Source organism: Fusarium redolens (genome assembly GCF_020744475.1).
Source record: "Fusarium redolens strain MPI-CAGE-AT-0023 chromosome Unknown BKA55scaffold_3, whole genome shotgun sequence".
Lineage (NCBI taxonomy): Eukaryota > Fungi > Ascomycota > Sordariomycetes > Hypocreales > Nectriaceae > Fusarium > Fusarium redolens.
Genome location: NW_025763666.1, coordinates 1,607,205 through 1,629,729, shown reverse-complemented (window position 1 = coordinate 1,629,729; position 22,525 = coordinate 1,607,205). Strand labels below are relative to the sequence as shown.

Sequence of the window (22,525 nt, the reverse complement as noted above, 5' to 3'; positions counted from 1 at the left end):
TACGGCCGAAGAACAGGACGATCATGACAAGGCCCTGGGGAATGCGGGGGCGCCACAAAGAAGGAGATGGGCAAAAGATTGGGATTCGTGGATTTGTTTTTAAGTTGATATGGGATGAGAGAAAGCAAGGGGCACGGGCCGGTATATGGAAAGACGAGCCGAATATCCTAGCTTCGATGCAGATGAACTGACTAAGAAGGATGAAGCTAGCTACGAACTCGTGTTAGGAAGATCATTTGGGCATAGGTAGGTGATCTCTGCTTGTTGAAGAAGTTGTCATACGTGACTAGGAACCCACATCTCTGTGTAAGTTAGAGACCTCTTACAGAAACGAACGATGCATCCTAGAAGGTCCAGTGCCACAGCAGAAGACCCCGTTCGTTACAGTGGCCCTGAACCCCGCAACGGGCTGCAGCTAGAGGCCCCGTCTGTGTTTAACCGGGCGTGCCTCTAGCGCCCGCTGATTTATCCACCACTTGATCATCGAGCAGGGGACCCATGAAAGGACGGGATGCAACTCTCCAGGACCATCATGTGTGAAGCTTGTTGTCCGACCCGAACGAATGACGCAGAGGGGACAATGTCATGATAAGTTGGTGGGGTCAAGAGGGGCTGCTCCGGGTAAATTGTCACCGTGAGAGCAGTGGGATGCTGATGCAGAGGTTCCATGATGAAGGATTATTGAAGTGGAGAGTAACACCATATCATTCTTTCTCTGAAACCAAGATCTGACTATTTCTTCAAGAAACAATCCATCTTTTCACTCATCAGCAGGGCAATTGAACCAAGGCACTTCATATCCCCTCTTCTATCAACAAAACATCAAAATGCATCTTCGTGATGGCATGTGGCTGCCCGCCCAAGACTTTCGCACCGAATATGCCGAAGACGTCTATGAGATCACTCCTGGTAAGGACCAGCAGGCCCTGAATCTGCTATGTCCAGTAAAGCACATCCGCTCTCGAGGCGATACTCTCAATCAGCCCACGCTTGATATCGACATAAAAGCAGAGATGGATGGCGTTATTTCCATCGAGACTACACATTGGGCTGGCGCTCAGCGAAAAGGCCCCAACTTTGATCTCTTCCCAGCTGGTCAACCTAAAGTTGAGGGCAAGATCGTCAAGAGTGATAAGGGCACTACTATTCAATCTGGTGTCCTCTCTGCTACTATTCATCCTGACCAACATAACTTCGACATCAAGTTCCACAGCTCAGATGGCAAAAAGCATCTCACGAACCTCGGAAATCGTAGCACAGGATTCGCCTACTCCCCAGCTCCCAGCACACCCATGCAGACCGGCGACATGCGCGACTTCAAGCACTACATGTTCATGCAGACGACTCTGTCCGTCGGTGAATCCGTCCACGGCCTTGGCGAACGTTTTGGAGCATGGAACAAAGTTGGTCAGAATGTCATCCTCTGGAACGCTGATGGCGGCACTTCAAGTGACCAAGCCTACAAGAACGTTTCTTTCTGGATGAGCAACCGCGGTTATGGTGTTTTCGTGGATAATCCTGGAAAGGTAGATTTCGAAATTGGTAGTGAGAGGTGTTGTCGTGTGCAAACGACTGTTGAGGGGCAGAGATTGAAGATGTATATCATCTACGGTGATGGGCCGAAGGATGTTCTCAAGAAATACACGATCCTTACTGGAAAAGCCAACAAGGTTCCCAGTTGGAGTTTTGGTCTTTGGTTGACGACTAGCTTTACTACTAACTACGACGAGGCTACGGTCAACTCATTCCTTGAGGGTATGAAGTCTCGTGGGTCACCTGTCGATGTCTTCCACTACGACTGCTTCTGGATGAAGGGCTTTAGATGGACCGACTTTGTCTTTGATGAAGAGCGTTTCCCTGATCCCAAGGGCCAGATATCGAGACTCAAGGAGAGCGGGCTTTGCAAGAAGGTCTGCGTCTGGATTAACCCCTACATCGGCCAAGCTGGTGTGGCATTCAAACACGCTGCTGAGAAGGGCTATCTCCTCAAACGCAAGAATGGCGATATCTGGCAGTGGGATCTCTGGCAAGCTGGCATGGGTCTTTTGGATGTGACAAACCCTGAAGCATGTGCTTGGTACACCGAGTGCCTTAACGGACTCTTTGATAAGGGCGTTGATGCCCTCAAGACGGACTTTGGCGAGCGTATTCCCACTCTTGACGTTCAGTGGCATGATACATCAGTTGACCCACACAAGATGCACAATTACTACGCCTTCATGTACAACAAGCTTGTTTACGAGGCTCTTCAGAAGCGTTACGGCGACAAAGAGGCTGTTCTTTACGCTCGTGCCGCTTGTGCTGGAACTCAGCGTTTTCCTCTCGTCTGGGGCGGAGATTGCGAGTCTACACCCGAAGCTCTCGCTGAATCTGTCCGCGGTGGATTATCGATGGGTCTTAGCGGCTTTACTTTCTGGAGCTGTGATATTGGTGGCTTCGAAGGTTCTCCCCCACCGTGGATCTATAAGCGATGGGTTGCCATGGGTCTTTTGTGCAGCCATAGTCGTCTGCATGGTAGTAATTCCTATCGTGTGCCGTGGACTGTTGACAATGACGATACCACTGAGGAGGGTTGCTCTAGGACTCTAGCCAAGTGGACGGCGCTCAAGACGCGATTGATGCCGTATATTTTCTCCCAGGCCATTGAGTCTATAGAGGGTGGTATTCCAATGTCCCTCCGAGCTGTTGCGCTTGAGTTCCCTGAAGACCCAACCTCTTGGTACCTTGATCGCCAGTTCATGGTCGGATCCCAGCTCCTAGCTGCTCCCATCTACGAAGAGTCCGGCGAAGTCGAGTTCTACCTCCCTAAGGGCAAATGGACATCTTATTTCACGAACGAAGTCAAGTCTGGTCCTGGTTGGTTTAAGGAGAAGCACGCATTCGGCACATTGCCTCTGTACGTCCGTGAGAACACTGTTCTTGTGCTCGGTAGCCGCAAGGAGGTCGGTGCGGATTACGACTTTGCGAACAACGTCGAAGTTGCTTTGTATCAGACTTCTCCTGGTGCCAAGGCTCCTGTGGTGGATGGAGAGGGGAATCTTGTTGCTGAACTTGTAGTTGGAGAAGATGGTAAGCTTGAGGGTACTCATAAACTCAAAGGTGATCATAAGGTTATTGAAAAGGGTCGTGACCTGGAGGGAGATGCCCCAGTTTCGATTGAGTCTCTGTCATAGGCACATAGATTTCATGACTACGATTACTATATAGAGGACTTGATTTAATCATTGCTATTGGTTTTGAGATTGGGGCTCTTGACTGTCGATGTGGTGGCTTTCACCTCTTGTCTCGTAATGTTCGCTACAGCCACAACAGAACTCGGTTCATAATCATAGTTTTCACAATCACATGTCACTTGAAATAATATTCATATCCGAAGACCGGGCATTTGGACATTGGCGCCCTGGTGAAAGCATCCTCCGTATAGCTAATCGTGCCGTAGTCCCGAGAAGTTGGAACATGTTAAGCCTGGCCGTCAGCACTAAGCTTAGCTACCTTGGAACTCCACAAGAGCCTGAGTTGGTGGGAATCCTTTGAAAGTCCTTGAAAGAATTGTCTCTTATGATGATCCTTTCAGACGGAGTCCTCAGGGAGCAAGAAAACTCAGGACTTGTATCCTAAGCGACAAAAAAGCTTAAGTAGGCTTACGATAGACTTAGGCAAGTTTAGTATAAGCTTAGTGGGTCTTTAGACTAGTTATTTTTGGCACCCTTATCTAATATCAGAAGGTTTCTTCCTCCCTGCTGGTGCCACCCATCGAGTCCGCGTTTGGGGGCTCCACTGAGCCTCTAGCGGGGTTTGGGGGTTAGGAATTGCCTGAAATGGTAATTTTAGTGGTCTATAGTTGACGCGATTGGTCAGTCGTTTTGCTCGTGAAGTGGGCAATCATATTGTACGGAGGATCCAGACAAGTGGGAATAAACATATGATCTTCTGGACAAGTAACGTAGCAGGGAATTTTCAGATCAAATGATGGAACTAGAGCATTTTCCGCCGATTACCATTTATCCGGCTGCTTAAAATGTGGTATCATAAGCGGTGACCTGAGTGCCACTATATTCGCTAAATGGAACAGGCAATTCTCCCATGATAATTTGATTGATCGTCGAATACTTGCAAAGAAGCTTTCAGAAGAGGAGGAGATATACTTACTGCCTTAAAACAACTGGAGTCTTGCGGGCATCGTATGATCTGTCACTATGAACCGAATCCAGACAGCATGAGATGAAGGCTGAACCTTTGTTTTCAATCTAACAATTGAGTGCATCAGAGGAACTTATAGATAATCAATCTCGGCAATTGCCTTAACTGCCGTGCAAAGGCGATCAAAATGTATCATTGGTATATGCATATTCGAGGCACTGTCTTCTGAGGTTACGTTGAAATAAGGTAATATTGATGGGGAGGGTATATGTGATTGATTGAATGACCATGAAAGCCTCCCGACCTTCTCAGAAGCTCTTTGTGGCGCAAACCTTTTGAGTTTGCGGTGTCGAGCCGACCCCCAAAGCCGAAAGACTCGGGTTGATCCATCATCTCCTACATAAACATATCCCTCGAGTAACCGAAACCCAGGTACCTTTTGTCTCATGATTCGAAATTGAAAGCTGGAGTTTACATGACAGTTACAGCACATGCAGGGCTGTATTAGCAACGGCGTAATTCCTCCGTCAGAAACCAGCACCAATCTTACCTTGATACATTCAGTGGATCTTCGATATAGGTACATATCATAATGGGATCAAAAACCTGCCTCTTGTATCTGACGATGAACTGAACTCGGGTCGGGTCAAATACCCCCGAATGGACCCTGATTGGTCCGGGTGTAAGCAACCACACGAAGGATCAAAGGTTCCCTTACTGTTTCCTCTACTCCATGTAGACAACTGCATACAAATTTAGCCGGCATGGAAAAAGCTAAAGACCATGTGCTAAGATGCCTGAGTTCGCCAAGGACAGATGTGGCTGATGGAATGGCGTATGACATCGTGGTGAACGGTCAGACCATCGACTTTTGCATCGCCTAATCTTTGATCATGATATTGACACGGTAATAACTCTGGTTAGTTGGATAAGATAATACACGGTGAAGCTTAGGGTTTTCATTCATAGGCTGGTTATTCTCCATCACCATTTAACCATTTAACCGCCGCCTCGAGGGGCCGGTTGCCGAACACTAGTAGTATATTCTCCGACCGCTCGGAACCGACGAGGAATCGAACCAGGGGCATCACGATTCTCGGTATGTCATGTCCTAGAGCCTCGGCCGAAGCCGGGGAGAGGTCATATCAGGGCTGAGGATGCAGAAACGGGCCGTTACTGGTCATGCGTAGGGTTCACTATGGAGATAGAATTGGATCTTGCGTGATATCGCCGCCTCTACTAGCATGACTGTTCCGGAGAGGGGCCTTGGGGCCCATGGGGAAGAAGTGGCCATGGGTCTTTGGGGATCAGGATGTAGCTAGAATTGATCAACATGCTACATGAAGCATTGAGAATGGAGCCATTGCTTTGGGGGTGATGATCATACAAATAGTGAAAGGTCCGCAGTTAGTATTGGGTCTAATCCACATGCTCTTTATCGTCTGATACACTGAACTACTAATCACTTATACGACTTTACAGAGTAAGGCTCTCAAATGGGGAAGGCATACAGTATCGGCCTGGCATGCTTTGCAGCCATTGGGTACGTACAAGTCATTTGGGTGTTCTTTTTGAAGCCGTGGGTAAGATATTGACTGTTTTGATCAATAGCTCGTTTCTTTTTGGATATGATTCTGGTGTCATGACAGATGTTATCGCCTCAAAGCATTTCCAGAACTACTTCGACACAACGTCCACATCGTCCATTATAGGTGCTATCAACTCAACATTCAGTGGTGGAGCAGTATTTGGCGCTCTATTTGGCGGAGTTATTATGGATAAGTTTGGTCGAAGAAAGACGATCGGAATTGGTGCAGCTATTTGCACGGTTGGTGGTATTCTCCAAGCTGCGGCTTATCAGTATGTTTGAGTTGCCAGACACAACTACTTTGAACTAACTAGGTGATAGTCTGGCCATGATGCTCATTGGTCGAATTATTGCTGGTTTCGCTGTTGGTTTGCTCTCTATGAGTGGTAAGTCATTCTGTCATTTCGTGAGTTACATTGACTTATGATGTATAGTTCCCGTCTATCAATCCGAATGCGCCAGCCCCAAGAATCGAGGACTTATTGTCGGTCTCGCCCAACAAATGATTGGAGTTGGTTTCATCGTCTCAACATGGGTTGGATATGGAAGTCATCACATGCCTGATACTTCATCTTTCCAATGGCGTTTCCCCTTAGCTTTTCAAACATTCCCGTCTGCACTTCTGTGCTTGGGTATGCTCTGGCTTCCTGAGACACCTCGACATCTCATCGCAACGGATCAGTTGGACGATGGAATGAGAACTCTTCGAAAGTTGCATTTTGATGGCTCGAATGATGAGTGGATCAAGTCTGAGTTCAATGAGATCAAGCTCACTCTTGATGCCGAGAAGGCTGCCACTGCACCTGGCTGGATGATCATGTTTAAGGTGCCTCAATGGAGGAAGCGTCTTATGCTTGGAACTCTTGTACAAGTCTTCACTCAATTCACTGGTATGGTGCCCTTGTGTTGGAGAACCGCCTGTGTCAAGAGCACGAACTAACATAAATCTTAGGAATCAATGTCATTGGGTAAGCTTTTTAAACTATCTTTGGATCCTTGATGCTGTCTTAATTTCTGGACTCCATTCTGATTTCACCTCACCTTTCACCATCATTGCTTGCTTGAAACACAGGATCACTTAGCGAGTTTTTTTATGGCTTTTTTTTATACGCTCACTAACAGATGTACACAGTTACTACCAAACTATCATGTACGAGAAGCTTGGAATCACTGGAAAGACAAAACTTCTGGTTGCAGGCATTTACAACTGTACCGGTCCTTTTGCGAGTAAGTTCGGCAGATACCTTAGTTTCTTTCAAGAGGTTCCCTGTGTGAGGACTAACAATTTTAAGACCTAATTTTCATCACTTTTATCTCTGATAGGATCGGCAGAAAGAGGCCTTTAATCTATGGTATCATCGCCATCACCATTGCTCTGATCCTAGAAAGTGTTGTCAATAGCCAAAACGTCGACGGTACCCACCGTGGCCTGAGCATTGCCGGAGTTGCCTTCTTGTTCTGTGTCACAATCATCTTCTCGCTATCGTTTGGTCCTGTCTCGTGGACCTACATGTCTGAGGTGATGCCATATCAGATCCGAGGAAAGGGTTGTGCATTCGCCACAGGTATTGGTAACTGGCTTGTGAGTACTTTCTGGAACCAAGTCAGTCCCTACGCTCTCGAGGAGCTTGGGTGGAAGTTCTATTTCCTCTTCGTTGGTACGTAAAGTCTACGGGTCGTTCTTTGGTCAATTGACTCACACAAACAGCTTTCAATCTTGTGATCACACTGCCCACCCTTATCTTTGCTTTTCGAGAGACGAAAGGTCTCTCTCTTGAAGATATTGATCTCATGTTTGGCGATCGAGCTCTCGGAAACCTTCCTGCGGATATCGAGAAGGACGGCGGTGTTCTTGCTGTGACCAACACCCATGATGAGAAGCCTCACCGGGAGCTTTGAGTAGCAAATGCAGTTCGCCACTAACTTTAAGGGGCTACAGAACAGAAGGGTTAAAAGAAAGGACTACAAGGTGATACTATAAAAGTGAGAAATCTAGTATAATAGAAACCACTATATATCCAATAGCCATGTTCCCTTCATCATCCCACACGCCGATCTTCTTCAGACACCGCCCTCTTAGGCCCGTCTAGGGGCTAGGAAGGAAAGAAAAGCGATATAGATCCTAAGCGATGAAAAGACTTAGGTAATTTTAGCATAAGCTTAGGAGGCTCTTTGATAAGTCTATCATCTGGTTCTTCCTCATACAGACTTCTTCCACCATGTTCATGTCCATCAAATTCATCATTAGACTAATGAGAAGACCGCATACTTAATATTGGACTTGACATAAAAAAGAGGTATTTATATATATACTCTACACAACATATCTCATAATAAACCAACGGTTGCATTCCAATATATATCCCCAACGCCGAGCCATGATATCTTAAACTTGTCTATCCTTTATGTTTCTTTTCTCTACCATTCCGGCGCACCACCGCCACACCCATTCGTAGCCATCATAAGGTCAAGTGGCTTAGTGGTCATCTTCGCACCGCCAGTCGGCTTGACATATGGCTTCTTTCCTCTCAATCCAACAAACTTGATCTTGCTGTCAAGCTTAGCAAGGGGTGCTTCACCAGCCTCGCCCTTCTTAACCATCCACTTCTTTGTGCCCAAAGCGGCATCAAGCTCCTCCACAGGGGGAAGCTTGAGGTACAACATACCGTCGGCTCGAGCTTCGGTAGGGAATGTGGCGATGGAGAGGGACTCGTCTGTCTTGCAGGCACCGTTGCCGAGGTCAAAGTTGCGCTTGTGGTGAGGGCATGAGACCCAGGGTGAAGCGCCATCTTTATCGCCATTCGTCACAGCCTTGTTGGGCTCTTGGCCGATGAGACCGTCAGAGAGGATAAATGCACGCTTGTGAGGACACATCTGCTGTGTGGCGTAGTAGACGCCCTTGATGCGCCAGATGGCGAGCTGAGTATCACCGCGCTTGACAGTGGCGGAGATACCGTTCGGCAACTCATCAGCACCATCGAAGTATGAAGACTCAATAATGGGCTCCCAAGAAGTCATGGACCACTTGTCCTTGAGGCCTGAGAAGTTATCTGTAGCTGCGGCGTCCGCAGGCCAGAAAGCTGGTCGCTTCTGACCACGGTCATCTTCAAGCTCCATGTTGCGGGTTGTGTCGTTTGTGTTGGCGAACTGCTTGAACTTGGCAGCGATGGCAGGAGTCTTGATAGCCTCTGCCCACTCGTCAAAAAAGCTGTCAACAAGCTCTTCCATTTGAGCCTCAAGTGAGGCATTGATGCCGAGCTTGTCCTCGAGAATGACCTCTTGGAGGTACTTGATACCACCAGGGAGGTTCTCGATCCAGCGAGCTGTTCGCTGAAGCTTGTCGGCTGTGCGCATGTAGAACATGAGGTATCGGTCAAGAATTGTCACAACATCAGCCGGGGGCACATCCTTGGCCAGGAGCTCGGCATGGCGAGGGTTCGCGCCACCATTACCGCCAACGAAGATGTTCCAGCCCTTCTCAGTGGCAATCAAACCGAAACTTGATACAGGTCAGTGAACTGAAAAATTGAAAGATAGGGGCGAAACATACTCTTTGCCTTGAGCTTCAGCACACTCTCGCACACAACCACTCACACCACCCTTGATCTTGTGAGGAGCTCGAATACTCTTGTATCGCTCCTCCAGACGAACAGCCATACCAACACTGTCACTAAGACCAAATCGGCACCATGTAGAACCGACGCAACTCTTGACAGTTCGCAGCGACTTGGCATAAGCGTGGCCAGACTCCATACCACCAGCAACAAGCTGGCCCCAGATGTCAAGAAGATCCTGCTTCTGAGCACCAAACAAGTCGATACGCTGACCACCAGTGATCTTGGTGTAGAGATTGTACTTCTGAGCAACCTCACCAATAACAACAAGCTTGTCAGGAGTAATCTCACCACCGGATACACGAGGGACAACAGAGTAGGTACCGTCTCGCTGGATGTTACCCAGGAAGCGATCATTGGTCTCCTGAAGACCGTGCGTGGTCTTGTCCATAACGTGTCTGTTCCACAGTGAAGCCATGATGCTTGCTACCACAGGCTTGCACTGCTCACAACCAAGAGCTTCCTTGTCGTTTCCAGCCTCGCGCATCACTTCAGCCATGTTCTTAAGGCGCTTGACCATGATGATGTTGAACAGGTCAGCGCGAGAGTGGTTGAAGTGTGAACAGACGTAGTTGGTGACCTCTTGGCCCATAGATGCCATGGTCTTGTTGAAAATGGTGGTGATGAGAGGAACACAACCTCCGCACCCGGTGCCGGCCTTTGTGCACTTCTTGATACTGGCAACATCCTTGCAAGTGCCATCCTTGACAACTTTGACAATGTCGCCCTTTGTGACGTTGTGGCACGAGCACACCTGAGCATCATCGTCAAGATCATCGCCATCCTCGCCACCCTCCTTCTTGGCACCGAGAATAAGCTCGCTGGGAGAAATCTCAAGCTCCTTTTGCGACTTGACCATTGGTAGAAGCTTGACGTAGTCACAGACATCGCCAATCATCATACCACCGAGAAGATACTTTCCATCTCTGGTAAAGATGTACTTCTTGTACACGTTCGAGAAAGGATCTTTGTATGTAAGAGCTTGTACAGCTTTGGGCTCTTTAGCGTCGCCATTGACTAGTGTCCTGGCGTACTTGGGAGGAAGGGTCACGGGACCATCGCGATCAGCGAAGCAATCACCGAAACTAGCGACGTTGACTCCGAGGAGCTTGAGTTTTGTGCTCATGTCGGGAGTCTTGAAGGTCTGGGGGCTGTGGAGCTTGGCTTGTGTGAGGTTGAAAGCGACGACTTCGGCCATGGCTACACCGGGAGCGATAAGACCGTAAGCCATGCCGCGCCAGCTGGCGCATTCTCCAATGGCGTAGATATCAGGCATACTCGTTCTCAAGTCATCGTTGACGACGATACCACCACGCTGACCAACTTCGAGATTGGCGCTTCTAGCGAGGTCATCTCTTGGCTTAACACCAACAGCAAAGCACAGCGTTGAGCAGCTGATCTCTGAGCCATCATCGAAGATAACTCCAGTGAGGTTATTGTTCTCGTCAGTCTTCATGCTCGACACGCCCTTGCCGAGGTTGAGATTCACACCAAGCTGCGAGACCTGATCCGCTACCATCTTGCCACCAGTCTCGTCGACCTGTCTTGTAAGAACCCAGGGAGCCTTCTCAATGACATCGACTCTGTTGAAGGTCTCAAGATCAAGCATAGCCTTTGCGGCCTCGAGACCGAGTAGACCGCCACCAACGACAGCTCCATTGGTACCCTGCTTATCGCTGGAGAACTTGATAAGTTTGTTCAAATCTTCGATTGTGCGGTAGACGAAAACACCATTTGCGTCCCAGCCCTTGAGCATACGGGGAAGAATAGCGTCTGAACCGGTGGCGAGGACGAGGATGTCGTAGGGGTAACTCTCGCCGTTTGCGCATTCGATGAATTTATCCTCGGTGTTGATGTGTGTAGCTTTTGTGTTGATGTGGCAGTTTAATGAGCTTCCAGCTTCTGTGTACTGCAGGTTGTTAGTGCTTGGAATGTCGTTTTGTTTCATATTAAACGCACCCATTCTGCCGGGTTCATGTATAGTTCTTCGACTTTTCGGTGCTCGAAGAATGTTGTGAGTCCTACTCGGTTGTAGGCGAGATATGGTTCTTCTCCAACCACTGTGATGGCGTATTCTTTTGATTTGGCATCATATTTGAGCAGCTTTTCTCTGTATTATTGTCAGATCATGGTACGAAAGTAAATAATGTAAATTGACTTACATGAAAGCAATGCCCACCATGCCCAGGCCAACGACCACCACACGTTTTTGTGTCGTTGCAGTCATTTTGATAAGTTAATATTAAACAAGTACACTTGGGAAAGAAACCCAAAAGATAGAAAGGATATCATGGCTTCTCATGGTTATAAGTGATTCTCAAAGCCTGGGCCAAAAAGAGGGTCTCTGTACCTCAAGACCACAAACTATGGATCCCTCTGATGTTTTTCCCATCTCCCTATCTAGAACGTACATCTCCGGGATAGTACAGCTCGTGCTAAGCATTTCCGCCGTTCGTCCATACAACGTGAGCGCATTTGCAGCTCTCGGCAGGGCTGATCTCTGATAAGGAGACTGCGCGCCGTGGCAGAGGGACCAATCAGATATTGCGCCCGCACGGTAGAGGCGTTTTGGGCTCCGCGGAGAAGCAATATTCTCACCAAGGGGTCGTACGTCGGAACACACCACGACAGAGCATGATATGAGGTCTTGAGGTGATTCTCATAATCGCATCCGGTTTCTGGCGAAATATTATGCTCCAAGTCATAGTTTCACCGTACGGTGAAGTCTTTTGTGGGTTGTTGACTGATCTGAGTCTCGGTGAAGGATGAAGCCGTCTCGAATATCGCCTAGTTCGGAGTAGAATCATCACAGCTCCTCTTGGCCTTCTCCTGAGAAGATGTCCCGAACAGGGAATGCCATTGTTCTAGACTCGCTCAATCAAAATCCTCAGAGTTGGATAAGTAAATTCCTCGAGCTATTTTTGTGTGTTGTATCGATCGGGAATATTTACTAGTTCCCATATTCCCTGTAATACCCTTTCTCCTCGGAGTGAGCCTCCTTATCAATGCCGGCATAGATAAGCCTCAATATCAACCTCCTCTGCTTTGCAACACAACGACTCTAACTGGGCGATACCTACAATCCCCCACAAAGATAACACCACAGCTCAATGTCGCGGAGATTCAATTGTCAAGCATTCTCCACGGAATAGTCAATAAGAATACGCAGTGACTATGGAGGACAAGTCCGTTAGGTGGAGTCTCGGAGAGGAATCCCTGAGGCGAAGAGAGGCGAAGTTTGGTGTCGTACGAATGGAGATGATCTGATTTACAAACACGAATTCAAACTCTGTTTTGGTACGCTATTTCCAAGCGAAGGACTGAAATATATTGTTTTGGATCTTCATCAGATGGTTCAATAGCATGGGTTAATTCACAATGGGATACCGAGGCCTAGAAATGCGTTGCATTCCCGTAAACGGCTTTGGCCGATCAACCCGTCACACGTGTTTAGCCTGACGGGTACCTTAGCTGTACAGCCCCTCCCACGTCATCGTCTCAGCCCCTCCAATCTTCAACACCACACAAACATCACCAATCTAGACAATGGCGACTACCACCGAATCCTCCTTTACATTCCCCCGCGAGTACCATTTCCCCGCCTTCTTCACACGCCAAACAAATCTCACTACACTCCATGCCCAGCGTAACAAATGGTCCGATCTTATTCTCGCCTACGCGCGACATAACCGTATCTTCCGCCTATCGCTCTCCGAAGCAGCAGATTCAGATCTCTTTGTAAATCGAAAACTCGATCGACGACTACAATTCGATGACATCCGTGATGTGGTTTCTTATATGCACACAGATGGGCGTGTAGAGTATGTTGGAGGCAAAACAACAGGGGATGTTGTATTTCTATACTGGCGAAAGCCCGAGGAGTGGGCAGAGCTTGTAGAGAATTACGTCGAAGAGACAGGACAGAAGGGGAGTGTTCTTACAGTGTATGAACTTGTCGAGGGAGAGGGTACAAAAGGAAATGGTTAGTCGGTTAGGCAAGCCAATATGTCGAAGATCCAGTCGCTAATCCTTACAGATATTCATGGCATGGACACTGATGTCCTTCTAAAAGCTCTCAACGTCCTCGTCAAGCGAAACAAAGCCCAAATATTCGGCCAGGACGACTCATTAGGCGTCAAATTTTTCTAAGCACTGGGCCATACATGCTCGTCTCTACATAAGGCACATGTGACTTTTCATCACAGTACGCGCACCAATATAAACCGACTGCGGACTCCAACATCGGCAGTGATGTTAAACCATCCCGAACGCTATCAAGCAACAGCAGTCAGAGAAATGGCTACTGCGAACTTCCGTAAAAATTCTCCGCCAAAAACTTGTCATCAAACCGCACCTGTTGAGCCATTGCGACATCGAGCAACCAGTCAGGTGCAACAATACGAGGCTCCATGTTGCCATTGTACGCCATACCACGGAATTTCTCCCAAAGCGGCCTCTCGTCGGGACGTCCGCTGCTTAATAGGTAGACCGGCTCGGGTGGCGCGTTACCCTCCTCCTCTGCCGTTGTTGGTCGAATTGTCGTCCCGCTTCGAGCCCGGTAGATCTTGAAGATCGCCCCGTTCGCCTCAGCGATCGCTTTGTAGCTGTCCGCACCATTGCGGATCTTTTCCGTGCAATAGATGGGGACACCAACAAGCAGTTTGCCTCTATTTGCCTTGGCACGAGCAACTGATGTTTCAAGGACCATGTTGTGCCTTTTCTCGGCCGCATTGTCTTTGAGGATGAAATCCTCAACATTGAGAAGGGTACCCTTGTCTAAAGACTGGTCAATGAAAGTCGACGAGATCACTGTCGGACCGCGTGCAAGGGCACATAGGAATTTGACAGTGCGGACAACACTAGGGGCTGCCAAATAATCGCACGGTTGACCCTCTTGAACGATCTGTATCCCCATGTCCCGGAGTTTTCTCTGTCATTTGGTTAGAATAGATTCAAACAAATAGCTCACGCTTACTTACTCGATCTTGATCTTCCTTGTTCTTGTCTCCAACCCAGCGAGTGAATCCAGTCAAGACGACACGCATCTGAATGTCTGGAAGTGATGATTTGGTCTTCTTGGTCGGTCGCTTGGCTGACGCGTCGTCATCCTCAGCTTCGGGCTTTTCATCTTGTTTCGTTTTGATGTTAGTCTTTTCGGCCTGGTCGGCAGCTCGCTTTCCACCCCAGATAGCATTGCCTCCCTTGGCATGTCTCTTCTTCTCCTTTTCGTATAGCGCGATGTCGTCGCTCAAGCCATGCAGACGTTCTTGAGCTTTCGCTTTGGCGCTACGACTGCCTGTGGAAGCCACCGACGGCGTCTCGTTCTCTTTCCCAGCGCGACGCGGACGAATTGGTGTTGCAGCTCCGATGGTCCTCGTCTTCTTTGCAGACTTCTCGCTCTCTCCTCCATTAGAGTCTTCCATCTCAACGTCCTCGTTGCCAACCTGACCAACAACAACACCCTCTGCTGGCCCTCGTGGATATGCATTCTCCTCTGCAGCTTCAAGGATTGCTCGCTTCCTCTTCGCTCGTGGCGATAGCTTGTCTTCACCCCCGGGATAGTACTTCTCCCGCAACTTTGGTTCATCAAAGAACGTTTGCCCGATTATCTCGCCAAGGTTAGTGCGCGGAGGGAAATGATTATACTTCTTAATGTTGATGGGCCTAATCTCGCACTTGGCATAGCTTTCCTCAATCCAGAGATGGTTGATAACGGCGATCCCCCATTCAGGAGCAGCCTTGCATTTCTCGCTAGAGTCTCTAGCAGTGATTAAATGCGTGTTTTCAGCCCTCATCGTTCTAGTGAACTCGGCTCCAGAAGCCTTGATGAGATTCTCAAGATAAATTCGTGCTTCACCACCGTAATTTGACACTGTAATTTTTAAACCCTTGAACCCTTCTATGCCATTCTTGGGGACCGGATAGTGTAACAATCGACGGAGGGGCGATGTCCACTCGTTATGAACGATAAGCCAGTAAAGCCAGGCCAGATTTCCAACGTCTTTGCACGACTGCGCCGCTTGGACATATTGCGGACCGTCGCGGTATTGGCAGATGAGCATGTCGCAGTCCTCGACCTTATCCACGAGCTTTCCGCCACCTTTGACGATGATTTCCTTGACCACCTTTGACAGTCGATCGGTTATAGTCAAATCCGAGGATAGCAATACACTACGGTCCTGGAAGACAGTGACCGGTGGGCGTACGACCTCCCCATCAGACGGCAAGGGTAAAGGGAGATAATTCGGCGTCGGTGATGTCGCACCTGAGAGGTTTTCGTTGGGCGGAATTTTGAGATCGTCTGCGGAAGTCTTCTTCAGAATTTCGGGATCGGGTAGTAGATAGGGGCCTTCGTCGATACGTTTTCCAAGTTTGAAACAATCATCAAACCTGGAGATTGTTAACGGCCAACATGATAAGCCTTTTGCGCTGGACTTACCAGTGTGGCAACACAACTTTGCCTTTCCACCCCTTTTGTAGAGCAACTTGGACCTTAGGATGATCCGTCGATAGGGCGCAGATATGTGTGGTTACTTTAGACGCATCTTTTGTTTCTTGTCCACCCAAAGCTATTGTAGCACCAGCAATACTCTCCTTATCGGTCTCTGGCAGATCCGCACAAGTCACCACTACCTCGGAAAAGATCATTCTCGGATCAGGCGAAAAAGGTCTGATTGGAGCCTGTTTTCTGCGAGCTATTGAGAGGGTGATCCATTGAGTCGTCACCACAGGAATCATAGCAGCCTGTGCCTCGGTGAACTGGGGGAAATCGATCGTGTTGGAGATGATGTGGGTGACCTTCTCGATCGGTAGCGAGCCGTCGCGTCGAGGTTCACAGATTTCTGCACCATTTTCTTCTAATATGGTTGAAAGCTAGGAGTTATCAGTATTGTGAATTGAGTTTGGCAGCTTCAGCATACCTCTCCGACCAGTCTGGGAGCCAGTAAATTGCTGGTGACGAACGCGATGGCGCATTCAGCAAATGTGTTGGTGGTGGCCATGTCGCGTGGTTAGGGCAAAAGGATAGGATGAGAGAGAACAAAATAAGCGAACAACTCCGTGGTTATGACATCAAGTCAAAAAAAAAATTTAAAAAAAATCTAAGCTCAAGAGATCAACAGCTGCGGACAGACATTAGGTTGTTGTAGAAGATACCGTGGGGTGCCTAGAAGCTATTATCAAGCTGCAGACGCGCCAACCACTCAACGCGAGAGTTTGACGCGTGCACGTGACCGTCAAATCCACCTAAATCTAAATGACGGTATGGTGGTGCACTGGCCTTCAGCTGGTAAGGCGGCCAGGCAAAAGAAATTCAATTACTATAATGGCAGATCTTTTGACAGGACTATTATTCAAGACTGGAGAATCACATATTCGGGGCCAAAGGTTATCATGAGCAGTTCCCAAGGACACAAGTGTCTAAGGGCTGTATTAATATAGTATATCCACATCTCCGTTCCCATTTCTTCATCCGAGTATATCCTCAATAACAAAATCATCCGTAAATATTTTCATCTCCAAAAAATTCAATGCGCCCAACACCGATGCAATGCTTTAACGTGTCATTAGTAGGGCGTATATCCCTTCTTTTCCTTTAACCAACCACACCCAATGGCCCCTCTACGACCTCCTCCAAGGAGGCCAAGGCCACTGCTGCTCCCATCAAGGAGCTCTCCTTTGCTGACACAAGCCTGATTGTTCTGTTTCCAGACTTTTCCATCTTGTCAGCCGCTACCAAGTCATTTAAATATGTCTGACAACTGTCAAGATAGCCAGGGTAGCTCTCAATAACGCCGCCGTTGTAGGCAACTGTCGTCTCAGCCAGGTCACGGTCTGCTTCAGCGCTGTCTCGCTCAGATGATTCGGGTGATAATGTGGACACGAACTTGTTCTGGCTGTCGATGCGCAAGTTCCAGAAAGCATGTACGCCAGCAGCAACAAGCGCACTTGAGCGCCTGGAGATCAAACCGGCGAGTTGCTTGAGGAATGATAGATCAGCAGCTGTGGGAGTATGGCTCGATGGGTGGCGAGAAGAGAACTGCTTGCGCGCCTCTTCAACATCAGAGCTTGTATCCCTGCGGTTGTTAGCCTCTTCAGTTCAGGCAGTCTTGAGGCTGAAACTCACCTCTCAATGATAGAAAGTGTCTCGGTCGAGAACGAGTAAGGTTTCTCCAGAGAAACAGGAACGACACCTCCAAAAACTCCAGTCGACTCAATCGCCTCAAGAAGTGCCAATCTGCAAATCTCGCCCAGATACATGCCGCTGACCATGTGCTCTAGAGGCTGAAACTCAGGTCGGGAGTGATTCGCCAACAATTGCCGGTCCCATCTTGTCAAGGGCAAGATATCGCGTCCCATCATACTGATCTCACTGTTGATGATGACATGTGTCGCTTTCTCGAACCATTGGGGAGGACGCTCGCCAAATTTGACACGTCCGATGGCGGATACAGGAAGATAGGCAGCAAGGTTGACACCAGTGCCAAGGATGAGGCCAAACCTTGTTGTGGGGTGGTTATACGACTCTGATAGTAAGCATGCACTAGAGTCGTTGACAATAGCTCGAAGTTCTACGTTGAGACCGCGGTTCAGACAGGCTGTTCGTACGATCTCTCCAAGATCTTGACCTAACAATCCGTTGCACGCAGCGAAGCCCTTGCCCATCCCTTGCAACTTGCCACCTGCTAGTGATGTTTGTCTAACGAATATTAGCTCTGGACGAAAGGAAGTGTGGAATAAGCATACTCAATAGGAAAACTCCAGGCCATCGACATAGGCAAAGGTCCATCAGATCTATCTTGCTGCTCTAGCTCTGCTGAAAGAGTCTCTAGTATTCTCTCGGCCATCCAGTCGAAGAACAATATGCCTTCTAGAGTTTTGATCTCGGGTGTGATGTGGAAGTTCCTCATGCTCACAATCCTGCTCTCCTCCCCGATATTGGACACGCGACCACATAGTTCCACCAATGCTACTCTGAGGGTTGAACCACCAACATCCAATGCTACAAAGCGGCCGACCTCTGTACCTCTTGGCAGCTGATGACTGTATGACGGTAGCATACATTCCATATCAGTTTCTAGTCGCTCTAGGAGTTGTTTTCGTAGGTTGTGAGATAGTTCTTGAAGACCATCTTGACTGACGGGGTCGAGGAATAGAGCCTCTGCCTCTTTGAGAAAGTCTTGGGTAGATTTGCGTGGCGTATTAGCGACTCGCGTCTTTGTGTTTGTTTCAAGTCCCAGAGAGCTGCCCCAGTAAGCCAAGAGCGACTGAACCAGTGATTTCCCCCGAAGGAGGCTCTTGATGATGGCAGCCAAGAGTGTCTTTTGAAAAGTCGCAGACATTATGGTAACGAGTGATTATGGAAAATAGAAACGAAAGGGGAGAAGGAAGAAGGTTTGAGTCATGGACACGACAGAATGTAAATAGTCCAAGAGAATGCGAAAAGAAGAGGCTGAAGCAACCGTCTTCGAAGGAATAGATGAGATGGGGTGAGGGTGAGAATCTTACGCCCCGATGGATGGACCAACTACTACTGCTACTAGCAGGTGGAGAGTGTCTGATGGACAGGCACAGGTTCCTGGGTAGGTAGCTCAGGCGAGGCGAGATCTGAAGGAAACAACACGAAGATGGAAATGGGCCACCTTTGATGGGACATGCCAGGAGTTGACGGGGTCAAAGCATGAGAAGGGACGGATAGTGCGGAGCAGACGACAGCAGAGTCCCGCAGAGAAAAAGCAGAAAAAAAGTCGACGTTGCAAGGGGAGTCGGTCTGATCGAATTCATTCAGTACAGCGCAGTTCACGCTGTGTCATGGAAAGTAGAGGGAGAGCGATAGAGGAGGTAAGTGGTAATTGGTAGTAGTAATGTATCATATCGCCTCCAATTCGTCCATGAGATCAGATTCAACGTCGCACAGCGAAAGCACCCGCTCACGCACATGCTCTCTCACAGGCGACACGCGACAACCGCCACCAGAGCATGGAAGAGCAGGCGCTGCGAGCCAGCAAATTAGTGAGCAGAAGCGCCTGTAACTGTAATTGTCATTGTGGCCTTTGACCTCTCTGTGGCCTTGAAGTTTGTTGGGTCAGACGGGGTCGAGGATCGTAGCCAGATGGGGAGGAGTTAGTTGTAACGTAACGTTGCGTGTGAGTGCCCCGTGAGAAAGTGGATGATTTTTATTAGTGAGTGGCATGGGGCCCGTCACGTTTTAATTGTTAGTGTACCGCTACTGACGCGTTATTGGAGAAGGGGCTTATTTGTGGCCGTCTCAACAATCTCCATAAAATCAGAGGGTTCATCTGATTTTACATGTTACTTCAAACTTGTCCTTGTTACACAGAAATCGCCAAGGAACGTAATTTGAAACAATCTGCCCTTCTTCGGCGCATCTACCACTACCCTGGACCCCTGCATTGAAGTGACCTTGCCATGAACATGAACAATAACCTGGAACCAATCCTGTCATCAACTAGTGCGCTTACACAGCTTCGATTCTTGATCATCTTGAGGGTGGTGACCTCGGTTTCACTGCTGAGGCGGAGACTTTAGGTAAGGGCAAAGTTTCAGAAGTATCCAATACGATGTGACTACCTATAACCAACACGAACAAAAGAACTTTGTCATGCTTCCACCTCCCGTAAAGAGAAATCGGGATTCCGAGACTCACCATGTATCTGATAACATCCTTCCAACGCTACCTTACATCGGAGCTAATGCTGGCTACTGTATATCACTGACTATATCCGTCTTTGACCCGTAAAAACAAGGAAACTTGACTTTGGCCAATGGAAACAGAAGCAACCTTGACAACACCACCTATCATGAGCAATACAGTGCGGCTTCTCAAACAGTCTCAAACTGGATAGTAAACGTTTCATTCCCTCCATCATGAATCACTGCACCTATCGTGACTTGCTATCCTACCTTACATTGCCCACTGAGCGAAGTCGCTCTCCCCACGCTACATCATGGATGGCAATGAGAAAGCGGAAAGGAAAGTGGTGTCCTATCTAGTGGCTTCTTTCATGATGCAACGGGTCCCCATGGATGGCAAGTGCCTCTTTCTTGGTAGTGACTTGCACGCCTTTGATAAGTTCTCTTCATAAGCAACTGACTCCTCGAGAGTGTAATAACATTTCTTCAAATCTTGACACACTCAAGAACTCCTACCAAAAATCCATTACTTGATAACTTCATTACTAAACCCAACACTTATAATATCACCCACTACCAATAACATAACCACAATATGCGGCTCATCATCCGTGACGACGAGGCTGAGGCATGCAAGTATGTCGCCAATTACGTCGTGGAGCGCATCAATGCCTTCCAACCTACACCCGAACATCCCTTTATCCTAGGCCTACCTACAGGCTCTAGCCCTATCGGAGTCTATGATATGCTAGTGCGCAAGTACAAGGCTGGCGAAGTATGTTCTATCACCTCATATTAGAGCAGCATCTAACGATAGCAGGTCTCTTTTGAGAATGTAGTCACCTTCAACATGGACGAGTACGTCGGTCTTCCTCGAGATGACCCAAACTCCTACCACTCCTTCATGTGGAAACACTTCTTCTCTCATGTCAACATTCATCCTTCCAACGTTCACATACTCAATGGCAACGCTGCCAGCCCGGAAGCTGAATGCGATGCATACGAGGATGCTATCAAGGCAGCTGGTGGTATTGATCTCTTCTTGGCCGGCATCGGTGAAGACGGGCACATCGCTTTCAACGAGCCCGGATCTAGCCTTGCCAGTCGCACCCGAGTCAAGACATTAGCCTACGATACCATCCTCTCCAACTCGCGCTTCTTTGACAACGATGTGAGCCGAGTGCCGCGGATGGCTTTGACAGTGGGCGTCCAAACTGTCCTTGAAGCAAGAGAGGTGGTTGTAATTATCCTGGGAGCTCGCAAGGCGCTTGCATTGCAAAAATGTGTCGAACAAGGCGTCAACCACATGTGGTCGCTATCATGCCTCCAACTCCACCCTCATCCCATGATTGTCGTCGATGAGGACGCCACATTGGAGCTTCAGGTCAAGACAGTCAAGGTAAGCAAAGCTCCCTCCCAAAAATCAGACTGCGCTAACATGAGCGATAGTACTTCAAGAGCATCGAGAAAGTTGCTCGCGAGCAGGGATTCGAGCAGATTCTTCCCTCCAAAGTACGAACTGGCAATGTTGCTATCCCTGAAACCAAGATTCAGAGAGCTCAGAGCCCTGCGATTATCGCTCCGGAGCCAATTGCTTCCCACCTCTTGCGCGCGACACCTGCGGGTGACTACTCAATGAGAACCCCTTCGCCTGATTTGTTCCCCGACCGAATGGCATCGCGTATTCCGGAACCGAACCTGAACCGCAGACTTACACCCAACCTCGAAGTCCAGACCGACGTTCCTAAGACGAAGGTTGAGATGATCGATAGCGCCGTCGCCATGTCTCCGGACGCTCCTGTCGCGAACTTGCTTCAACCGATGACCGCAAACATTAAGACAATGCGATCTCCGTCCCCAGACCTAATTCCCGACCGTATGGCCTCGCGCATTCCTGAGCCAGATCTAAACCGCAGGTTGACACCCAACCCCGAACTCCAGAATAGAATGAATACTATTGGAGCGCACTAAACGTGATATGTGGAGATGTTGGGATATGAGGAGTAGAAAAGAAATTGAGACCAGGAAGGTCTTGTTCAGTCGCTACAGGGTTGGTTCAGGAACAAAATTATCAGACTGTATCAGTACGACTACAACAATAGCATCTTTAGCCCCATATTCGATTGAGGCGTTTTATTACGGTTAGACATAGAGCATAAATACCATTGGTGGTTTGGATAGGCTGTGTGTTTGGAGTTTATGGGTGTTGCGTGTATCGTCGTTTGACGTGGAGGCGTTTTGGAGATAAGAAGGCCGATTCTTGGAAATTGTTCGTTATTTAGGACGACCAAAAGATACCCAGGTGTTCAATACAATCCATTTCCCCCTGAAACTTGAACATCCAGCCTGTGTATAGATTCACTGTTGAGCAACATGAGCATGCGCCAACAACATATGCTGTGTTTTGTAATACGGAACTTTGCAATAACCAATTGTCGCAATAAAATTCTCGGGTATCGATGCAAACCATCTTATGCCCTCAATGATGAGTTACCGTCCACTAATGTGTATGTACTTGCTCACAATGTGC

General features: G+C 48.4%; 7 protein-coding genes across 7 annotated transcripts; 4 read left to right on the top strand and 3 right to left on the bottom strand.

Annotated features, from left to right (window-relative positions):
- Nucleotides 1–827: 827 nt before the first annotated feature.
- BKA55DRAFT_502392 (glycosyl hydrolases family 31-domain-containing protein) lies at nt 828–3,173 on the top strand (the record flags this gene model as incomplete). The annotated part of the gene is made up of 1 exon (XM_046186920.1): nt 828–3,173. The coding sequence occupies one exon, from the start codon at nt 828–830 to the stop codon at nt 3,171–3,173; it is 2,346 nt and encodes a 781-aa protein (XP_046053937.1).
- Nucleotides 3,174–5,636: 2,463 nt separating this feature from the next.
- On the top strand, nt 5,637–7,627 carry BKA55DRAFT_685678 (general substrate transporter; the record flags this gene model as incomplete). The annotated part of the gene is made up of 8 exons (XM_046198829.1): nt 5,637–5,683; nt 5,752–6,000; nt 6,050–6,114; nt 6,163–6,618; nt 6,681–6,696; nt 6,861–6,955; nt 7,021–7,386; nt 7,437–7,627. 8 exons carry the CDS (start codon nt 5,637–5,639, stop codon nt 7,625–7,627), a joined length of 1,485 nt encoding a protein of 494 aa, XP_046053936.1.
- Nucleotides 7,628–8,146: 519 nt separating this feature from the next.
- On the bottom strand, nt 8,147–11,569 carry BKA55DRAFT_590564 (uncharacterized protein; the record flags this gene model as incomplete). The annotated part of the gene is made up of 4 exons (XM_046195111.1): nt 8,147–9,227; nt 9,279–11,251; nt 11,302–11,452; nt 11,505–11,569. The coding sequence occupies 4 exons, from the start codon at nt 11,567–11,569 to the stop codon at nt 8,147–8,149; spliced, it is 3,270 nt and encodes a 1,089-aa protein (XP_046053935.1).
- Nucleotides 11,570–12,888: 1,319 nt separating this feature from the next.
- Nucleotides 12,889–13,491, top strand: BKA55DRAFT_685676 (ESCRT-II complex subunit-domain-containing protein; the record flags this gene model as incomplete). The annotated part of the gene is made up of 2 exons (XM_046198828.1): nt 12,889–13,324; nt 13,379–13,491. 2 exons carry the CDS (start codon nt 12,889–12,891, stop codon nt 13,489–13,491), a joined length of 549 nt encoding a protein of 182 aa, XP_046053934.1.
- Nucleotides 13,492–13,642: 151 nt separating this feature from the next.
- On the bottom strand, nt 13,643–16,343 carry BKA55DRAFT_503208 (uncharacterized protein; the record flags this gene model as incomplete). Its single annotated transcript, XM_046186985.1, has 4 exons — nt 13,643–14,272; nt 14,322–15,732; nt 15,782–16,215; nt 16,263–16,343. 4 exons carry the CDS (start codon nt 16,341–16,343, stop codon nt 13,643–13,645), a joined length of 2,556 nt encoding a protein of 851 aa, XP_046053933.1.
- Nucleotides 16,344–16,936: 593 nt separating this feature from the next.
- BKA55DRAFT_502516 (uncharacterized protein) lies at nt 16,937–18,683 on the bottom strand (the record flags this gene model as incomplete). Its single annotated transcript, XM_046186929.1, has 3 exons — nt 16,937–17,417; nt 17,468–18,040; nt 18,088–18,683. 3 exons carry the CDS (start codon nt 18,681–18,683, stop codon nt 16,937–16,939), a joined length of 1,650 nt encoding a protein of 549 aa, XP_046053932.1.
- Nucleotides 18,684–20,117: 1,434 nt separating this feature from the next.
- Nucleotides 20,118–21,966, top strand: BKA55DRAFT_636004 (uncharacterized protein; the record flags this gene model as incomplete). Its single annotated transcript, XM_046197020.1, has 3 exons — nt 20,118–20,770; nt 20,816–21,394; nt 21,445–21,966. The coding sequence occupies exons 1-3, from the start codon at nt 20,591–20,593 to the stop codon at nt 21,964–21,966; spliced, it is 1,281 nt and encodes a 426-aa protein (XP_046053931.1). The 5' UTR covers nt 20,118–20,590.
- Between the last annotated feature and the right edge of the window lie 559 nt (nt 21,967–22,525).